Raw genomic sequence first — 20,242 nt, forward strand, 5'->3', positions numbered from 1 at the left:
ATGTAACATGGAAAAATGGAACAGGTCCTGACTGAAATGTATAACTTGAGAAAATACCAAACAAAATGTGTAGACGTTCCCATGTTCAATGCTATGATTGCATATATTAGAATTACACCCAGTTCAATTTTACTTTTTTTGCCAAATTTAAGCCAATAGATTCAGAAATTTAATTTCTATAACCACAATTTGAATCTAACTAAAACTAAGTGTAAGGTGGTATGCATTAATGAAACAGTTTTTATCATAGTCACACTTTAAGGCACTTTCTAACTAGCTTTTCTTGGGGTAGTAAAAACCACTTCTGGTAAATGTCATGCCATCCCTGTTTTGGCTATAAATGCAGTTGAAGTTTGGTCATTTGAGTTCCATTCCCCTCTACCTTCTCTCTTCTTTCCACCCTAATGTCTGTCTTTACACAATGTAGAAGGAAATTTAAATGGAGCTTATGGGAGAAGCATTGAGAATAAAGTAACAAGGTGAAACAACTGATGATAGTGGTGATGTCCTTATACGATTCCTGACTTACTCCAGACTTATGAACTACATCTTGGCTACCTGGCCATGGTTCTTGGTTTGAATTCAAGCTGCCTTTTGAGACTCTTATTATGCACCTTCTCAACACTAATCAGGTGGCATATTTTTGCTAATAGTATCCTGATTTGAACTCTGGGGAACAGAAGATAGTGTAGGTCAATTGAGGAGGGCACAGGACTGGAAGTTATAGGACCTAGGCTCTATTCCTGGTTCTGCCAGGGACCTGATGATAGGGACCACGTGTCTTGAACCTGGGTCCTGAGGAGCTAGTAAGTTCCAGCCTGTTGCCCAGTGACCTAAAAGTTGTCAGAATAGAAGCTGAACTTTGACAGAGGAGTCCAGTCCTGGGATCTGACTGACTGGTTCAGAGCTGCTATTTAAACTAAGCACAGGGACAGGAAGTTGTCCATGCAGCTGGGTTCCCCGTGTTTAGGACTGCTTCCCCTCTAGTACCTGATCCTGCTGTTGATCTCCTGGTATCTTGACCCTTTCTGATGCCTGGCTCTCGGTTTTGCTCTCTGGTCCATCTTGAACTCTGACCTGCTCTGAGCCCAAGGCAAGACTGCCGAACATCTCAGTTGTGACACCCATTGTGATGCGTTGGGTGAGTCATTTCACCTTACTGTGCCTCCGTTTGGCCGTCTCTAAAATGGCGATATTACTTCTATTGTGACGTGCTTGGAAATCTACATATTAAAAATACCACTTAAAGAGCTAAATTCATTATTTTCATAGAATATCAGGGTTGGAAGGGACCTTTTTGTTACAGTTAGGATTTCCCTATTGGATTATCCTTGTCTCTCTAATTCGCTTTTTTGATTGGTCTACTAGAGCCCAAATTTGACCTGGCAAGGCACGTTGCAAGATACTGTATTTTATACCTGAGCTTTTTCTGAGTCCCTTTTCTGAATGGATTGAGTCTGTCTCTTGTGCTTATGTGAGTACTTTGAGTTGACTTTTATTTATGATGTAATCCATGTAAATATCACACAAGTGAGAGTGGATGCATAAGGGTGAAATCTCAGCCTCGTTGAAGTCACTTGGAGTTTTGCTATTGACTTCAGTGGGGCCAGTGGGACTTCATCCTTTATAAATAGGAACTACTTGAGCTTATTTATTTAACTTGCTCTTGAATTCGATTCTTCATTGTAGCAGGGTGATCAATTGCCAACTTTGTCTTTTGGTACAATTGTGTGTCTGTTTCCTAACCTAGAAAATGTTTCATTTGTAGGTACACTGGGGCACCATATTTTGCTGCAATTTCAGCTCTAAAAGTGGTACGTGTTTTCCAGCTTTCATGTGTAATGTATTTTTAATAACATAAATGGATTGTCTAGTGTCATTTGCAAAAGGCTTGTATTGTACTATGTATGGGATTTTAGTTCTACTAGAAATGTAACTTTTTTTATCTTTTTAATAATTTCTGAGTTCTAGAACATTCATAACTTTTATGGCTAGGAAGAATCTCAGATTTGTAAAAGTCATTCATTTTTTTTTTTTTCAGTAAGCTAAGTTTATTATTATTTAATTTAGGCAAGACCAAAAATAATTTAAACTGGGCTCTTTTGTGTTTAAAGTTTGACAGAGATGACTACTCGGTATGACAAGACACTATGGCCATAATACAGCCATTTGTTATGTGCAGGCAGGCTGCTGCACCAACCTGGAACCTTACTGAATTCAGTGGGCCTATGCACAGACATAGCATTTCACCTTAACAGAACAAACTTCAGGATCAGGACCTTAAATTGCTCAGGGCTTGGAAAATGTTAAATGATGATATTAATACACCAGAGGAACCATTAGTTGGTTACTGTCTTCCTTTAAGTGTTTGTATCTTTTTAAGTCTGGTGTGTCTTTCTACACCCGAAGTATTGGAAACTTCTTGTCCCTGGCTACCTAACCTACGTATATATTATTTGCTTTTTCTTATCAGAGGTAAAAGAAGCATAGGGTCAAACTCAGAAATGCATGCAATTCAATGGTAATAAATGAAATTGTGCTAATTTATTTCTAGTCCAGATTTGGCTCATTGGATCAAAAACTATGGGATTGGAAAATAACTCATGGGTAATCTTGTTTATCCTGTATGAATATAGCACAACACCAATTTTTGTCTGTGCTGTAACCTATCTCCTACTTGACTGTCTCCTTTTTGTCTTTCCTTACTGTGGGACTAGGCCTGTCATTCTTGCTCATGCATGAATGGAGAGGATTACTCATGTGATAAAGGGTTTCAAGATCTGGTCCTAAACTTTCACTGATTTTTGCCATAATCCTGTTCAGTAAGCAAGTATATCTGTAAATATGCAATTTAGCATGGAAGTTAGAGCTAAGAAATAAAGTAATTTCTCTCCAAACTGTTGAATGCTAGTCAAGATGGAACAAATAGGTGCCAAGTTTGCTTTATTTAACAAGCAGTAGGAATCCATAGTTGTTCAATGAATAGCTATTGGAATAATTGTTTATGCAGTACTAAGATTACAAATGGTAATTCTGCAAATTTTCTTTCTTAGGGTGCAGACTTATCCCACGTATTTTGTACCAAAGATGCAGCAGCTGTAATAAAGTCATATAGTCCGGAGCTGATTGTTCATCCAGTGCTGTAAGTAACTTTTTTTTTCTTTAAATTATCAAGTCAGGACTACAAGATTGAACATTTCAGTGTGATAGTTCATTGGTTTACAATGTTTCTCTTCCTGAATCACAGGACAGGTGAATTAAAGGTTATGAAAGTGATTATGTATTACGTATTTTCATTTAAGAGCATGTGCAGATTCTGACCTGTTAGAGCCATGTACGTGTGTTTGCGCGTGCGTATTTCTGTCAAAGCACAAATTAAAAAAGCAAACGTTATTCTTTCAGCTTGCTTGCTGATGTGTTTGTAATTGTAATGCATTAAACGAGAGCAGTCACAAAATCCAGAACTGAGTATGGGACAAGTCCGCATTTTAGAATCTTTTTAAAAGCCAAAATAAAACACTCACATCCCAATTTTTTTCCTTCTTGGTTCTGAATCAGTTTTACTTTCTCACCACTGTGGACATGACACTATACATGCTAAATTACTGCACGAGAAACTGATTTTAATTTTTTATGATTTTCTTTTTAATCTAAACTTCTTAAATGTTTCACCTTGTAGATAACCCTTTAATGACTACATTTGTTAACTAGACTCAATATAAAATATCAAGGTCTGCTTATATGAATTTGTGAGAGGTTAGTTGGTTTTTGTTTCAGTTGTTGGCTGGAGTGTGTCACTAACTGGATATCTTACAGGTGACATTGTTTGGGTTAGGTTTTGCAAATTGTTAGGAATGAATGTACCAAGTAAGAATCAAGATCTAGAGCCCTGTAAGTGAGGCCTACAGTAAGCTTGCAGTACAAATTGCAGTGCATTGGTGTAAATCATGTCTACACACACTAGAACCTTATATAAACTAGAAAAAACAGTGCTTTAAAAACAAGTATCGAAACATTTGATAAATGCTACTGTAGACAGGATTTAATACTTTAAAAAGGGTGCTAACATGTTTTTTTTTAAAGTGATCAACCCTAAAGGGAAGCCTGGGATTGACTGCTACCAGTTAGCACATTTTAAAGATGTTAAATGTTTTCTGTGTGAAAATTGGAAAAATATGTTTAAAACAAGTAAGCAATCAGGATTTTTTTGGGGGGAGGGGCTTTTTTTAAAAATTATTTTTAAAGCACACCTTTTTGTTTTCCTGGTGTAGACAAGGTAGAGTTGTTTGCATTGCCCTGGTGCAACCACACTAATGTCTATACTCCAATGGCTAGATCCTCAGCTGGTGTAAATTGTCACAGCTCCACTTACTTCAGTGGAGCTATGACAGTTGGGGTAACCAATGTGACTTTATGTGGGAGGAGTTGATACACAGTACCGTTGACTAGTTTGTGGTAATGAAAAGGTATCGTAAGAAAAAATGAGATAATGTGTCAGAAAGGAGAGATCCGTGAGCAAACAAGAGATTGCTGGATCTTCATGAAGTGACGGATTCTCTCTCTCTCTAAATTTCTATATGTGGAATTCCTACGGGTTCATCTTTCCACACAGATTTTAGTTCAGTGTCTTCTGTAGAATAAAACTGTCAATTTAAAAAAAAAAAAAAAAAGTTGCCCCTCTGGTTGCACAGAAAACCTTTTGACGCTAATCTGATGCACTGCCCTATTAATTCTGTAAAAAAGACAAACGCTGTGTGTGTGTGTGAATGAACTTGCCCTATTCATCCAAATAGAATGTTAGGTGTGAAGCCTTGTCACTGTTTGTGTCTATCGCTATTTTTTACACTTCAAACTGACTTAGCAGAAACAGTCAGCTAATATACACCTCTACCCCGATATAACATGAATTCAGATATAACGTGGTAAAGCAGTGCTCCAGTGGATCAAAGCAAGTTTGATATAATGTGGATTCACCTATAACGTGGTAAGATTTTTTTTTTTGGCTCCCGAGGACCGCGTTCTATCGGGGGAGAGGTGTACTTATTCAGTATGGTTGGATATTGCTGGGAACATTACTTAAACTTGAATAAAGTTTAAGATATAAAAACGCAAACAATGTTCAGGTTTGGTTTTCAAAAAAAATTTTTTACCTCCCTATAAGACTTCTTGCCCGTTCTCCTGTCTCCAAATGTGAGATAATGATTAAGGGTATGTTTTGGTCATGGGTATTTTTAATAAAAGTCATGGACAGGTCACGGGCAATAAACAATAAGTCACAGCCCTGTGACTTGTCCATGACTTTCACTAAAAATACCTGTGACTAAATCTTACCTGTTGGGAGGGGAGTCCCAACCCCATGCCCCAGCCCTGTTTCCCCTCCCTTCTTCTGTGACCTCCATGAATTGTTTGCGGTCTTAATAATGGTCTTTCCTCATAAATGTGAGCACTGTGCATTTTTGCGGGTTCCCAAATGCCTTGATGGAATGTTTTAAATCCAGTTTTGTCTGTGTCAAACACACACTGCCCACATTCACTTTTAAAGCCATTCAAGACTTAGTTGCATCTTTTACATATCATCTCTTATGTGGTATTGAGCTGTCAGTCCCTGTTTCTCCTCTTCCAGCAACGGCAAAACCCATCAGTCCATTTTTTCCACTCAAACATCCCTTGCATAGTTATCTCTCTTTATGAATGAGAGGCGCTCCCTATAAAAGTTTGCAGAGCTATTGCATTGTCCTTCTTCGTACCCCTCATTAAAGGTCACCTTTGCTGTGATATCTGCATAATGTATGACAGTGGCTAGGCAGCTGACATTCTGTGACCCTGCTTGTTATGCCAGTCATTATCAGGGCCTTGTGTATTCTGTGTTCACTGATTTTTATTTTGCAGAATTTGACATTTTGCCAGACTGCTGTACAATGCCCCCTTTTACTGCAGTCAGGAGTCTGACATCTTGTGCTCTCTGCTCTGCTGTGAGCTGACTGCAGCTTCCTCTTTTAGTACTGCTTTCACCTCAAGAGGGAGTACATTACGATAAGTAGCACATTTTCCTGCCTTGCTCTCCTTAAAAGTGCAAGCTGGAACATGAAACGAAAGCTCTCTGGGCTCATCAGGATGGCCTTTGCCTATCTTTTGAAGGTGTGGGTCAGAGGAGGTATGTGACAGCCAGAGGCTGAGCTGATGAGCCTTGGGAGCCAGGCACACACACTCATGCCCAGGATACAAAATGTCATGGCGTGGGGGTCTGAACAAAGTTTGAGGAGGAAGGTTGTTAGGGCAGAGGGCCAACCTGATGAGCTGCAGGAACTAGGTAGAATTCCATTCCTTGTGAGCTGAACTGGGTAATTTGCAGTCCTAGGTGTACCACAACTCCTAGTTTCAGACCATTGCCCCATCTGCCACTTGGACAGATGGTAGCAGGGTGCCTGCTCCCCTCCCAGTGGGGCAAGGGTAGCAGCATGAGGCCTGGGAACGATAGAGCTTTACCTAGCTGCCACATACTCCTTTTCCCCCATTACATCCCAGGAGCTGGGTAATAGTAGCTGTCTCTATAACAGAGGTGGGCAAACTACAGCCCGCAGGACCATCCTGCTCGGCCCCTGAGCTCCTGGCCCGGGAGGCTAGTTCCCAGCCCCTCCCCGCTGTTCCTCCTCCACCGCAGCCTCACCTTACTGCGCCACCGGCAGCGCAGCTGCAGAGCCCAGCCTGATCCGGTGCTCTGTCCTGCGTGGCTGCCTGTCCTGGTGCAGCCACACCCCCAGCCACCAGTGCTCCAGGCAGCGCGGTAAGGAGGCAGGGAGCGGGGGGGGGGGTTGGAGAGAGGGCAGGGAAGTTCGGGGGGGGTGGTCAGGGGCCAGGGGTGTGGATAGGGGTTGGGGCGGTCAGAGGGTGGGGAACGGGGGGACAGTCAGGAAGGAGAAGGGGGGTTTGATGGGGCAGCGGGGGGCAGTCAGGGGCAGAGGGTCTGGTGGTAATCAGGGGACAGAGAGGAGGGCGTGGATGGGGCAGAGGTTCCCGGGGGGCCGTCAGGGAACAGGGGGTTGGATGGGGCAGGAGTCCGGGGAGGGGGGGCATCAGGGAGAGAGAAGCAGGGGAGGTTGGATGGGGGTGGGGGCCAGGCCATGCCTGACTGTTTGTTTGGGGAGGCATAGCCTCCCCTAACCGGCCCTCCATACAATTTCAGAAACCCGATGCGGATCTCAAGCCACAAAGTTTGCCCGCCCCTGCTCTATAGGGAACCTAAACATTCAGCCTTATCAGGAGTAATTTTCTCCTTTATCCAGGGATTCTGTAAAATATACTGCTGCACCTTCTGAGAGGATTTGGCAAGGTAATGCAAAAAAATCAACAAGGTAACCTAATTAACATTGCTGTGGAATTGAATAGCACATGCTGCAAAACTTGAGCCCATAGTGCCCGGATCACAGTCTTCCTCTTCACCCCACCATCTCCCATCATATTCATCTTTTTTATGTCATCGCATACTTACACTGTAAATTCTTCAGGGTGCCCACTGTGTTGTCATTATAGGCACGTACAGTGTCTAGCACAGAAGTGGGAAAACTACAGCCTGTGGGCCACATCTGGTCTGCCAGCCGATTTAATCTGGCCCTTGAGCTCCTGCTGGAGAGTGGGGCCTGGGGCTTGCCCCGCTCCTGTGCTCCAGCCGGGGAACAGGGTCAGGGGCCGCTCTGTGTGCGCGCGCGCTGCGGCTCCGCGTGGATTCCGGAAGCAGCAATGTGTTGTGTCCTCCCCCTCCTGCCCCAGCTCCTACGCGTAGGGGCAGCCAGGGGGCTCTGCATGCTGCACCTGCCCCAAGCGCTGCCTCCGCAGCTCCCATTGGCCAGGAACTTGTTGCTGCTTCAGGTAAGCGCTGCCTGGAGCCTGCACCCCTGAGCCCTCCCATGCCCAAACCCCCTGCCCCAGCCCTGATCCCCCTCCTGCCCTCCAAACCTCTCGGTCCCAACCTGGAGCACCCTCCTGCACCCCAAACCCCTCATCCTCAGCCCCACCCCAGAACCTGCACCCCCAGCCAGAGCTTGCACCCCCCTGTGCCCCAATTCCTTGCACCAGTCCGGAGCCCTCTCCCACACTCTGAACCCCTCAGTCCCAGCCTGGAGCACCGTCCTACACCCCAAATCCCTCAGCCCCACCCCAGAGCCCGCACCTCCAGCTGGAGCCCTCAGACCCCCCCCAAACCCTGCCCCAGCCCATGCCTGCACCCTGAACTCCTCATTTCTGGGCCCCCCCACCTCCCCCAGAGCCCTCACCCCCTCCTGCATCCCAACCCCAATTTCGTGAGCATTCACAGCCCACCATACAATTTCCATACCCAGATGTGGCTCTTGAGCCAAAAAGTTTGCCAACCCCGGTCTAGCATGTTGAGGTCGTTATTGGAGCCTTTAAGTGCTATTGCAGTACAGATGATAAATGTCCCAGTTCATAGAATATCAGGGTTGGAAGAGACCTCAGGAGGTCATCTGGTCCAACCCCCGCTCAAAGCAGGACCAATCCCCAACTAAATCATCCCAGCCAGGGCTTTGTCAAACCTGACCTTGAAAACCTCTAAGGAAGGAGATTCCACCACCTCCCTAGGTAACCCATTCCAGTGCTTCACCACCCTCCTAGTGAAGTAAGTTCCAGCTTGCTGACTTGCACACTCAACAGGGTTGTGTGCAGGGGGGGCAGCACAGGTTTCCTTCTCCTCCCCCCATCAGCGGGAGCACAGAACTTCTCTGGTACCGGAGAGGGGAGAGTGAGCTCCTCTGGCCCTGGGGCCACAGGAGGAGGGGGAGAAGAGGCAGCTCCACCAGCTGTAGTGGGGAGATGACTGCTCCTCTGGCCCTGGGGTCATGACGGGGAGAGGCAGATCCTCCAGCGTTAGGGGATGGGAAGGGAGAAGCAGCTCCGCTGGCTGCCGGGGGGGTGGGTGAGGTGGAGAGGCAGGTCCGCCAGCTGCAGGGGTCACACAAAGTGTCTCTCCAAAAGCAGCCAAATTTTTATTCCTGTGCATGCCCTTGCCAGCCAACCTCCTTCTCTTCCCAGCCTTCCAAGTGTCTGAGTTCCTAGCAGCTTTTGGGCCCCAGTGATATATGCTGCATACAGGCCTACTCAACCAAAAGTATGCGCTGAATGCTCCAAAACTGTGGTGTGTGATATGTGCACTTTGGGATTTGGAACATCCTGGACTCTGTTTCAAACTCTACTCAGTAGAGAGACAGGCAAGTGGTGCATCTTGGCCCTCACTACCTCATTAAGGACTCCATTCCATACCCATTGAAATCAATTACAAAACTTAAGGGGCAGGATCTGGCCCCTGAATGTCAGCTGGCTGTATGAGAAGAGAGAATGTTGCAAGGTTAGGCAAGAAGTCTGGCAGATTCAGCATTAGTTCCTACATACTTAACCGTCACTACACCCTAGAAAAAGGTCCACCTGATTCACCCCAAATGTAACATACCTTTGCTTTGAGTGAGACTTTGGACTGGGGCCAGCCACCCTGAAAGAGCAAAGGTGCTACTACAGGGGTGATTTCAGAGCAATTTGAGTGCTCCTTTTTCCGCAAAGCCTAGCCTCACTCATCTGCAGTCATACTCTGAGCCCCTGCCAACCTGGGGAACTAAGACTGGCTCAGGGACTAGGACCTATGGCTGTTGCATGCCAATGTATTACCCACAGACCAGCAGCTTAGACCATAGGTCTTGTATGTAAATAATCAAGACTTTGTGTGAACTTTTTCCTAATTAGGGTAAAAGTGATTTGTTATAATTCTTGTAGAGAAGATTCCAGGAATTAGTGGGGTTTGTAAAAGTTCTGCAGCAGTTCTCTTTAACATTTTTTTAATGTCTTGTGTTTGTCTTTACAATGGCAATGCTATAGTTAAAGTTGCATCAAGTCCATTAATGGCAATTAGCCAAGATGGTGAGGGACATAACCCCATGCTATGGATGTCCCTAAATCTTTGACTTCCGGAAGTAGGGACTGGACAATGTGGGATGGTTCACTTGATAATTGCCCTCTTCTGTTCATTCCCTCTGAAGCATCTGGCAGTAGCCACTGCTGGAATACAGGATATTGGGCTAGATGGGCCATTGGTCTGACCCAATATGGTCATTCTTAAGTTCTTACATGGCAGCCATCTGTGCCAGCAACAATATATGGTTTTTTGGGGGGAGAGGGGAATTGTAACTACTGTACCCCACTTTAAAAGTACAAGAAAATTATAGGTAGTGTAAAATGTATGAAGTTGAAATTGTCAGACCACCAGTGCTTAGAATTTTTAATGACTGCAGCTGGTCAGGGCCCCTGTTTCATGATCTAAACTATTAAAAAAAAATCTGAGTCAAGGTACATGGTTCCAATATGGCTGTTCCCTGGCATTGCTGCAACAAATTAAAATTGGTAGTGTGATTGAAACCAAACCATGTTGTAACTCAGATAAAGAATTGGATATGTCCAAGTGCAGGCTATAAAATGGCTGTATTGATAGTCTTTGGCAAGGTGGGTAGAGTTGCTCTTGAGTGGCTTTGTTCTTGTGTGAGAAGCCTCAGAGGACAGTTAGGCAGTGGCTCATTTGTCCTGAGGGCTCTCTTTGGTAGTGTACATAGGGCTGTATTCTGTCACTTCTGTTGCCCAACAGTCATATAATGCCTCTGGGATAGTTAATAAGGAGACATGGATCACAATAGTGTGTTGACCGTACACAGTTCGATGGCTGTATCACCTCTGATCATGTTGGCACAGTGAAACAAAAGATCCAGTGTTTGAAATCTAACTAGCTGAAACTCTACCCAAGTCTGTTCTTGGATGTTCAACTAGCAACTGTGGCTAAATGTGCTCATTTTGTTGGTTCTCCGTTGTTGCCTGGTAGGATGAATGTGACTGTTTCTTTCAGATGCAGATCTTGATAGAGTCATCCATGTCTTTGTTGTCATGAGGTTAGAAAATGAAGCTGGTGCAGAATGTGGCAGCCCATTTATTAAACAAAGTATCTTACTGTGAACATATAACTTCAGTGCTCTTGGAACTGCACTACTGGATTGCCACCATGGCTCCTGTTTTAGTCTGCAGGTGAAGCCTGCCAGATTCTCTAGTGGTGGTTTTGTTACTGGTAAATCCATGAAGAAAACGGTTGATGTTAAAGATATAGAACCCCCTCTTTCTTTGGTTTGTTTTTGTTTTTGCTTACCTAGTCCACAAATGCAAGGGCATTAAAGATGAAACTAACTCTTGGTATACCTGGGGTCTGCAGCTCAGATATTATATAAAGTCATCCAGTTTGTCTGAAGTCCACTGTGATAATTAACCACAATTTGGTTGATGAATAAAAGTATTAGTATTCTGAATTTACTTCAGTGTAACCCTTTAAATTACCATTTCTTAAAATTCAGATAGGTCTTTTTGGTTCTCGGGTACCTTCTGACCCACAGCATGCCAGTGAAGTCACTTTGATTTGATCTGGTTCATTAAGGCCCTTTATGAGGGAAACTTGGATTGGTAATGGGATTATAGAGCTTTTCACATAAAGGTCACCATTTCAAATCCAGTTCAAGATATTAAATACTGAAAGTTTCTGCTTTCTGATGTCTTTTCAGTGATCTGTATGAAAAGTTAGTGGACTTGGTTCCATCCCTGGTAGACAGACAGATTTCTACTACAAAATCCATTATTACTGTACACTCCCCTGTCTGCTTCAGAAAAGAGACCAAACATTTAGTAAGCCAAGATGAAAGTACCCTCTGTCCAGGTAGGTGGTCCATCCCAGGTTCAGTCTGAGGCACCTGGGTGGACGATGTAGGTACTCTTGCATTTCCTGTGCAGCACATCGTTGTTGGTTGCTGTCAGTCTGGTATCTTTCATGAACATACAATTACTGTATTTATTTTATAACATATTTAAACATAGCCTTTCTGAAATAAAATTTAGATTTGTCAATTTACTGCAAGAATAATTGTGTATATGTTTAACAAATAGATCAGTTGTAGGAGTTTATAGATTCACATAACTTCACGATAAAAAGAAAATCCTCCCCCCCACACTTTTTTCTCTAGCTAATCTGCCCAGAATATTCTCTTCCCATCACGACCTCACCCAGGATTTGGCATATTGGTTAATTACTCCACTTTCTAAGATTACTTAAATCCTGGAGCTATACACTGTGTGCTGGTTTTAAATCTGTTTATCTACTGTATAAGGTGCCTCAGTGTAAATGTCAGCAGATCTAAATTTCAGTTTGCATTAATATAATTACCTGAAGCACTGGACAAACACAAGTGAAGCCCATTGAGTCACATATCAGAAACTTTTTCTTATCTTTGAAGATAAGACTCTGCTTAGACTTTTGAAACTGGCCACTTAAAAATATAAATGGCTTTATCTGATTTTATATAACAGAACTTTGTAGTTTTATGCCAGTTTATTTGGAGTTGCCTAAATGAGTCTTAGGCCAGGTCAATACTATGAACATACATTGGTATAACTGTTACACAGAAGTGTGAAAAATCCACACCCCTTGACCAACATCATTATACCGTTCTAACCCCCGGTATAGACAGTACTGTGTTCACGGGGGAGCTTCTCCTATCAACATAACTAACATCTCTTGCAGAGGTGGTGTGACACTATGCCCCATGTTCTTCTAGAGATATTGTTATGATTATGGCATAACTATGATGTGTTTTGTGCAAGATGGATCCCGTAGGATATCACTGCGAAGGTTATGATACACTGAATATGATTATCCTATTTGTATGGATGTATCATTTTAATATCTGAAGTTAGGAATATTGTCTATGCATCTATTACAAATGTGATTACACCTGGGGAACACCCACAAGGCAGAATGCAATCAGTCTAGATGGCTGGCTGGGAAGGGTCATTAGGGAGAACAATAGGTCTTAGAAGAAGCTAATCTCCTGGGGGGGGTGGGGAGGAGCCTTCCTGAGGACACTACTAACAGCCTCTGAGTCATGGCTGCTATAACACTACAGGGGCATGTGACCAGATTACCTGGTACTGGACTCCATCTTGGAATACCAGTATTTTTCCACTGAAAGGCATGGGAACCAAGATGGGAGACAAAAGGTTCATGCCATATGCAAAAGCTATTTAAGTCAGGGGAGTGACATCATGGTTCTTCACTGACTCCCTGCCCAAAGAGACTCCTGGAAACACCTGAGGAAAAAGGACTAAACTTGGGGGAACCTAGGCTAGAGGGATTTCTAGCTTGCGAAAGGAATACCTGTGGTTTTTAAGCTGTGAGCAAGTGCAGCTGGCCCCTCAAGAATCTCTTCAAACTGCTTAAATCAACAGTTAGGGTGAGAATTTGCTACTCATATCCAATCTCTTTAGTGTATTAAGCTTAAATTGTGTTTTTGTTTGCTAGGTAATTTGCGTTCATCTGTTTGCTATCCCTTATAATCACTTAAAATCTATCTTTTGTAGTTAATAAACTTGTTTTTGTTTTGTCTAAAATCAGTGTGTGGAAATCATAACTTGGGGCAGAAAGTTGTTGCATATCTTCTTCCACATTGAGGGAGGGGGCAAATTTCATGAGCTTACGCTGTACAGTTCCCTGTGCAGTGCAAGACTGTATAATTTGGGTTTACCCTCCAGAGGGGTGTATGCCTGGGAGCTGGTAAGTGCCCTAGCTGTATAGCCTTCCCATGCAGGGACTGGTCAGAAAGCCTGTCAGCGTGTTACTACAGCTGTGTTACTACCTCTGTGCTGGTGAAAGTGAGAGACCGGGAGCGTATCTGCAGCTTCTCACAGCATTACAGGGTGAATGGGAGCCCAGACTTGTGAGTTGGTGGGGGCTCAGTGGTACCCCAGTTCCAGTTGGCACTCTGTGGGGGGGAACCCGTCACAGGTGGATTAACTACATCAACGGGAGAAGCTCTCCCACTGGCATAGTAGATCTTGGCTGAAGTGCTGCAGCTGCACTGATGCAGCATTGTAAATATAGACCTGCCCTTAGAGTGCACTGCTAATGAGCAAGACTTGGAAAACACATTCTCCAGTGATGAGTGAAATTATTGATTGGGTCACTGCACCTTGGCTTGCCAGCGCTCTGCTTCCTTGCACAACGATTAGCCTCCATTTGGGCAGATGCAGAACTCTGATTACAAAAGAAAACGAAAACAAACTTCAGGACTAGCAAGTCTTGCCACACTCTTGCTTATGAGTTTATGGCTTTATTTTTCTATCACCTTCCACAGTTCCTAGTTACTCACTGCAGACTGTCTCATACGTGTTTTGGGTGTGCAAAGAAAGAAGAATAACAAGCACATAAGATGCTGATAAATACACCTATGCATACTTCTGCCCTTTTTACCTGTAGCCAGGGGAGAATCAAGGAGACATTTGCTGGGCCTTTCAGGAAGGTGCCTTTGGATCCCACTATGGGGACACTTCCTCTTTCTTATTTATATCTATCATTTAATTTACCATTATTAAGGGAACTTAGTCAAAAAAAAATCTGATGGTATTTCACATTGCTATTATTTGGCTAGCCTGGAGCTAAGCAGATGCTTAAAGGTTCACAGCATTTGAAGAAAAGCTGCCACTTTGGCCTGCCTCAGGAATGTTTTGATTGCAGATATCTGCAAAGCAACTGTATAGTTTATGCTCCAGATTTACAAAGTATTATTACTTGGATTCAACCTCCAAGTGGATTTTCACTGAGATTTTCATTCCCACCATAGGGGAATCCAAACTCTTGCCCAGTCACCCCACTCAAAAAAAGATTTTATTTGGGGACATCCCTAATTTTCATTTGGTCAATTTTTGCATTGGATTGTTAATCCTTTTTGCATTCTCAAATGTTATATGTTGGACTTGTAAGAGATTCCTGGCTCCTTTTTACATTGTTAATGCTATTCTTTTGGGACATTCCTAGGGCTTCTTACGCTTCAGGAGTAGGAGTCCTGCAGAGGTAATATCTGTTGGATAAGAGAACATTTGTTTCTCATAACTCTGCTTCTCTGAAGATCTCATCTTTTATTATTCTTGTTCTTCTGACCAGTTCCCCTCAGAGCCTGATGGTTGTTTTTTGAAGGAGGTTTCTCTTGCACTTTGTTTTTCATTTTTCCCCCTTTTTGAGGTTTCATTTTTGATTGTGTTGATCATTTTGAATAGTCTTCTCTCTGGGAGCTTAGGCTAGTGATCAGTTGAAGGCACTGACTGGAATGTCTAGAGGATAGCAATTGCATTCCTTAGGGCAGAGGTTCTCAACTTTTCCAGACTACTGTACCCTTTTCAGGCATCTGATTTGTCCTGCACATCCCAAGTTTCACCTCACTTAAAAACTGCTTGCTTACAAATCAGAGATGAAAATACAAGCGTCACAGCACACTGTGACTGAAAAATTGCTTACTTTATCACTTTTATTATATAATTGTAAAATAAATCAATTGGAATATAAATATTGTACTTACATTTCAGCGTGATACTTGAGTCTGTTTTTCACTTGTGAGCCTTGTCATTCTGGGAGGCAGTGAAGTGACAGCAACAACTATGTTTTTTTCAGAGTAACAGCCGTGTTAGTCTGTATTCGCAAAAAGAAAAGGAGTACTTGTGGCACCTTAGAGATGTTTTTTTCCACATTGAGTCTATTCCTACTCTCAGGGCCGGTGTTAGGAGGTGGCAGGCAGGGCAATTGCCTGGGGCCCCACACTACAAGAAGCTAAGTTGCTCAGGCTTTGCATTCCATCCTGGGTGGCGGGGCTTGGGCTTCAGTTTTCTGTCCTCGGCCCCAGTGTGTCTGAGGTCGGCCCTGACGATCCCATAAAGACAAACTTGCGACCCACAGTTTTGAGAACTGCCGAGATAGTATATAGAGCAGCATAAATAAGTCGTTGTCGGTGTGAACTCTTAGTTTGTCCTGAGTTTACTAGTGCTTTTTATATACCCTTTTGTAAAACTAAGCAGATATATAGATGAGTTAATGTACCCCCAGAGGTACACCTACCCTGGGTTGAGAACCACTGACTTAGGGGGTCAACACAGTGACCAGTAAGAAGTGGGGGTGTCTAGTTTTTACTTTGGTTGAGAATCCTGCAAGATCGTATCTTCAGTAAAACAAGGTTACGTGTTAGGTAATTACCCCATACTGGTTACAGTAACAGTGTTACATCTGTAATTTGGTGTGTGTGTGTGGTGTAGACTATAAGATGGCAATTTTATAATTTATGTATTCAGAACTACTATGCAATATAAGCAATCCATATTTCTCTTTAGCTGTGCAATCATAGGTATTCTGAACACCACCGATATTCTGAAATGAAGTGGGTTTGATGCTACTCTAGGCAGTACTTACTCTGATTCCCTTATTAAAAAAACAATAACCCAGCAATCATTTTTCAGCATTTCTTTATGTCAGTGAATTTTGTGGTGGTATCATCATTATTGTTGCTCCTAATCTCTGGTTCTTTCTGGCAGTCTGCTTTGTGTTCTTTCTTGATGTGAAATTGCAAAGAAGTGTTGCATGAAAGTTAATGTTTGTAAAATGCTTTGAAGATGAAAAGGAGTACAGAAATGCTAAATATTATCACCAAAGGCAAAATAAGCAGGATTGGTTCGACATTGGATTTTGTATTTCTGAACAAATGGTTGTCTTAAAGAGTGTGTATCATTGGTTGAGCTGAGGAAACAAAACTTTCAAGCTTGAAAATTAAAAAAAATAGTGAATTTTCTGCTATGAGGTTATGTTCATGAACTGTCCGAAAAGCGACAACATAGTTATGCAACTACTGATGACTTGGATTCAGCTATTAGCCTAAATTTAACAAACCTCTTTTATTTATTACATGCATTTGTTCTTTCCTAGCCAAAATCATTTTAAAGTCATGCTTTTCAAAGCTTCTCTTTTAGCATGGAATAAAATCTTGTTACATAACACTTAAATTGCAGAATGCAGAAGAGAAAAGTAATTTAATAAATGAATAAAACAGTGGCCCACATTACATTTTTTCCAGAAATGGTACCTTTATTAGAATTTGGGTTACTGGAGCCTTTCCACATACTCGATTGTGTGTAAAAATGAATAATTTTTTAATAATGCTTTAGAAGCTCAAGACTTCCAGTAGCACATTTCTACTTGCCTTTAATGTTTTTCATATATCTGATTAGAGAGAAGACAGAAAATATCTATTTGGAGACTGTTTTATTACTGTTCTTTGTGGGTTTAAAGTAGACAAACTTTAATTAGAAATTGGGTGTCAGTACACTAAGCAAGGAAACTGTTGCAGGGACACACATTTTTATCAAATGGCGGTTTGTCTCATTTACCTATGCACTGGTTCATCACTTCTGCACAGCAATCCTATTTTTGACAGAACCATTTTGGAATCTCAGCACAAAGTGTCTTTTGGGAGCTCGTCCTAGTGCATTATGGGATTCCTGAAGCAGCTCTTGCTAGTCAGAGGGGCTTTTGGCCAACTTCCAAATGAGGCACTGCATCATGGGTTGGGTTGAAGAGAACTGGTTGAGCTCATATAGCTGCAAATGTTTTTGACTCCTGCCTCACACTTGAAGAAAATCATTGTAGAGTGTGCTGGTTCTGACAGACCTAAGCTAAATGTTTGCTCCCAAGTGTTATGACCAATCGTTATAACTGATGCTTCTAAAACACCTAGGATGGCTGTTATCTGTAAACACGAAGCTTTTGTACGAATGTTGCAAATTCAAGATTTTCCAAGTAATAGTACCTTGCAACACTTTTTTTGCTTAAAGTAGAGAGGGTTTGCTGCTCATTCCTTTGTTATAATGTAGTTTTGCTAATGCCGTTAAAAAGAAGCAAAACCAAAGTCCTACTTCCTGCCTTCCATAGTGTTTTACTACCTCTTACCTAACTCCAAGGAGTATTGTGAGGATTAATTAGCATGTGAGTGAAGTGCATGGAAAATATTAGGGCTTGTTGACCAGACCAGGGCTGACCAGAGATTTTTGGGAGCCTGGGGTAAAATCTGAAACTGAGCAACTTCCCCCCCCCCCCCCCCAACCTTCCAAAAAAAATTCTACTCGGGGAGACCCGGGGAGAGACATTGTGGATGGTGAGCTTGCCCTTCTCTCACCCTGCAGTGGTGGCTCCCATCCTGCAGGGTTGCAGCACCCCTCAGATTCGGCCCTCCATCATGACAGACAGGCCACGGAGTCTAATTCCAGTGAGTGGCATTGTGACATGGCGTACAGGGTTGCAGCACCACACAGGTTTTGGGGGTCCAGGGCAAACTGATCACCATCCCCAGAAGCCCTAGACCAGAATAGCCGTTGCAGAGAAACCTATTCTGCAACTGATTAGAGTTTGCAATGGCTGTTCTGGACAGCTTCCCCATGTAGCACTACGGAAGTGTGACGTATTTCTACTGGATAATATCACCAGTTGGATAGTTTGATTTTTCTATTAATTGACAGGGAATGAAGGGGACAGTGGCCATAACTGAACATCCAAGGAAAAAAATACAAGTAGATCATAGCTTTGCCATGTTAGAACAATGAACAGCGGTACTCATTCCAAAAAAGGCTGTGGTGTACGCTTAAAACATGTAGCAGTTTGAGCTCATTATTCTCTAATTACAGTTTTTCAAAGGTTCCAGTACCAAGCAAATGTCCGTTACCATTAAGTATGAGACTTAACATTCAAAAGTCAGGATAGTTACTAATAGCAAAATGTCCAGGTGCTAAGTTGACCCCTTTTAAAAGAGGTGGAAAGGGCACACAAGATGAACTACTTTTTGTAATTTCAATTGGTTTTAAAATATACCAGGTTTTGGTATCAGAGTACACTTATTGAGAGGGAGGAGCTAAATTCCTTCCACCATTATTCTGTTTCTTTCCCTTCCACCAGCAAGTAGGGAAACCTGCTGTCCCCTTTTCCCTCTCTCCACAGCCACCCAAACAGGATCTGAATAGTGTACATTCTTCATGTCTTTGCATCTTCCCACTCATGGGGATGAGCCTGTGAGCGCAGCCAAATGGTTGCACCTTCTTATAGCAGTGCTTGTTGGTGTGCTTAAGTGCCCCTCCACACCTGCCGTCTATGCTCATGAGTATTCTGAGAGTGAGGCTATAAAAAGCGGGTGGGCTGGCACCCCTGCCGCCTCAGTTCCTTCCAGCCACAGCAGCAGCCAGACCTCTACTTTTCCAGACCCATCTGATCTGGGTCCTTCTCTAGTGAATTCAGTGCCTTCTATTTAGCCAGTTTTAGTTTTAAGGATGGTTAATTAGCTGGTTCTTTTTAATTTTCTGTGAAGGTTTTTATTTCTTAGGCTAGTTAATTCCTACTTTGGTTCCAACCACCAGATCTGAAAACAAGAAGACAAGGCTTCAAGAGGTGTGCCTGTTGTCCAACAGTCTTCTCAGCGTCAGACACCCATACCAGATGCCTGTTGTGGCTCAGAGAGGGTCACTCTTCTTCGCGTGGCTCAATTTGCAGCACTTTAACTGCTGGACTCACAAGGAATGCCAGAATATGCTGCAGGCCTCATTACTGCAGGAATCTCTGGCTGCAAAAACTCCCAGATCTGGCACATTTAAAGGGTCTGTACATAATCATAAGAGAGTTGCGCTTGTTACCTTGAAGTCTAAGGAGGTTGAGAGCACTATGCCAAAGGTTCCAGTCTCTGCCCCAGGATCAAAATTCAAGACTTCAGTGGGGACTGATTCCAGACTATTGGATCTGACCTCAAAGCTCTCAGAGGATCCCTTTGCCAGCCTCTGAATTCAGAGGCAAACCACAGGAGAAACTTTCAAATCCATCTAACTGAATTCTAAGGAGAACGCTGCAGAATAAGAAGGTTTCTATAAGCAGGGCCAAATCTCATTCAGGGGAATCCTCAGACTCCGATCTAAGGACTGCAAATCCTAAACAAAACAAAAATCTGGCATGGGGTAAATCTCAGGTTAAGAGCCATGTTCTGATTTCTAAGACTGTATTGGATCTGAAGAGATTCAGCAGTAGATTCTGTATCTCCCATCCACACTGTATCAGCTCTCACAGTGGTATTGCAAGTGCACCATATGGTTCTGCATTTGGACCTATTGTCACATCTGCAACGAGACAATGTTGTCTCATCTCCCAAATGGAAAGCAGCAAAGAGGAAGAATTCTGTTAGTTCTTCTGCTCCAATCTCCCCACCAGAGAAGAGAAGGTGATCAGACAAATCGTTGTAGATATCCCTGGACACTTTCTTTTAAAATGCCTTTGGGATTCCCCAATAAAGTTATTTTGCCCTTCTTGAGTTTT

At 43.0% G+C, this 20,242-nt stretch overlaps 1 protein-coding gene across 7 annotated transcripts in view; it reads left to right on the top strand.

Annotated features, from left to right (window-relative positions):
* The window catches only part of NAXD (NAD(P)HX dehydratase), a 74,927-nt gene that overhangs the window by 10,743 nt on the left and 43,942 nt on the right, over nt 1–20,242 (top strand). For all 7 annotated transcript variants that reach the window (XR_013345684.1, XM_077813424.1, XM_077813409.1 and 4 more), the window contains 2 exons: nt 1,769–1,814; nt 3,054–3,142. Coding sequence is in view for 6 of the 7 variants with exons in the window: in XM_077813424.1 (XP_077669550.1) it covers nt 1,769–1,814; nt 3,054–3,142 (135 nt within the window). In the remaining variant the exon portion in view is untranslated. The remainder of the gene's footprint in view (nt 1–1,768; nt 1,815–3,053; nt 3,143–20,242) is intronic.

Source organism: Eretmochelys imbricata, chromosome 1, assembly GCF_965152235.1.
Source record: "Eretmochelys imbricata isolate rEreImb1 chromosome 1, rEreImb1.hap1, whole genome shotgun sequence".
Classification (NCBI taxonomy): Eukaryota; Metazoa; Chordata; order Testudines; family Cheloniidae; genus Eretmochelys; species Eretmochelys imbricata.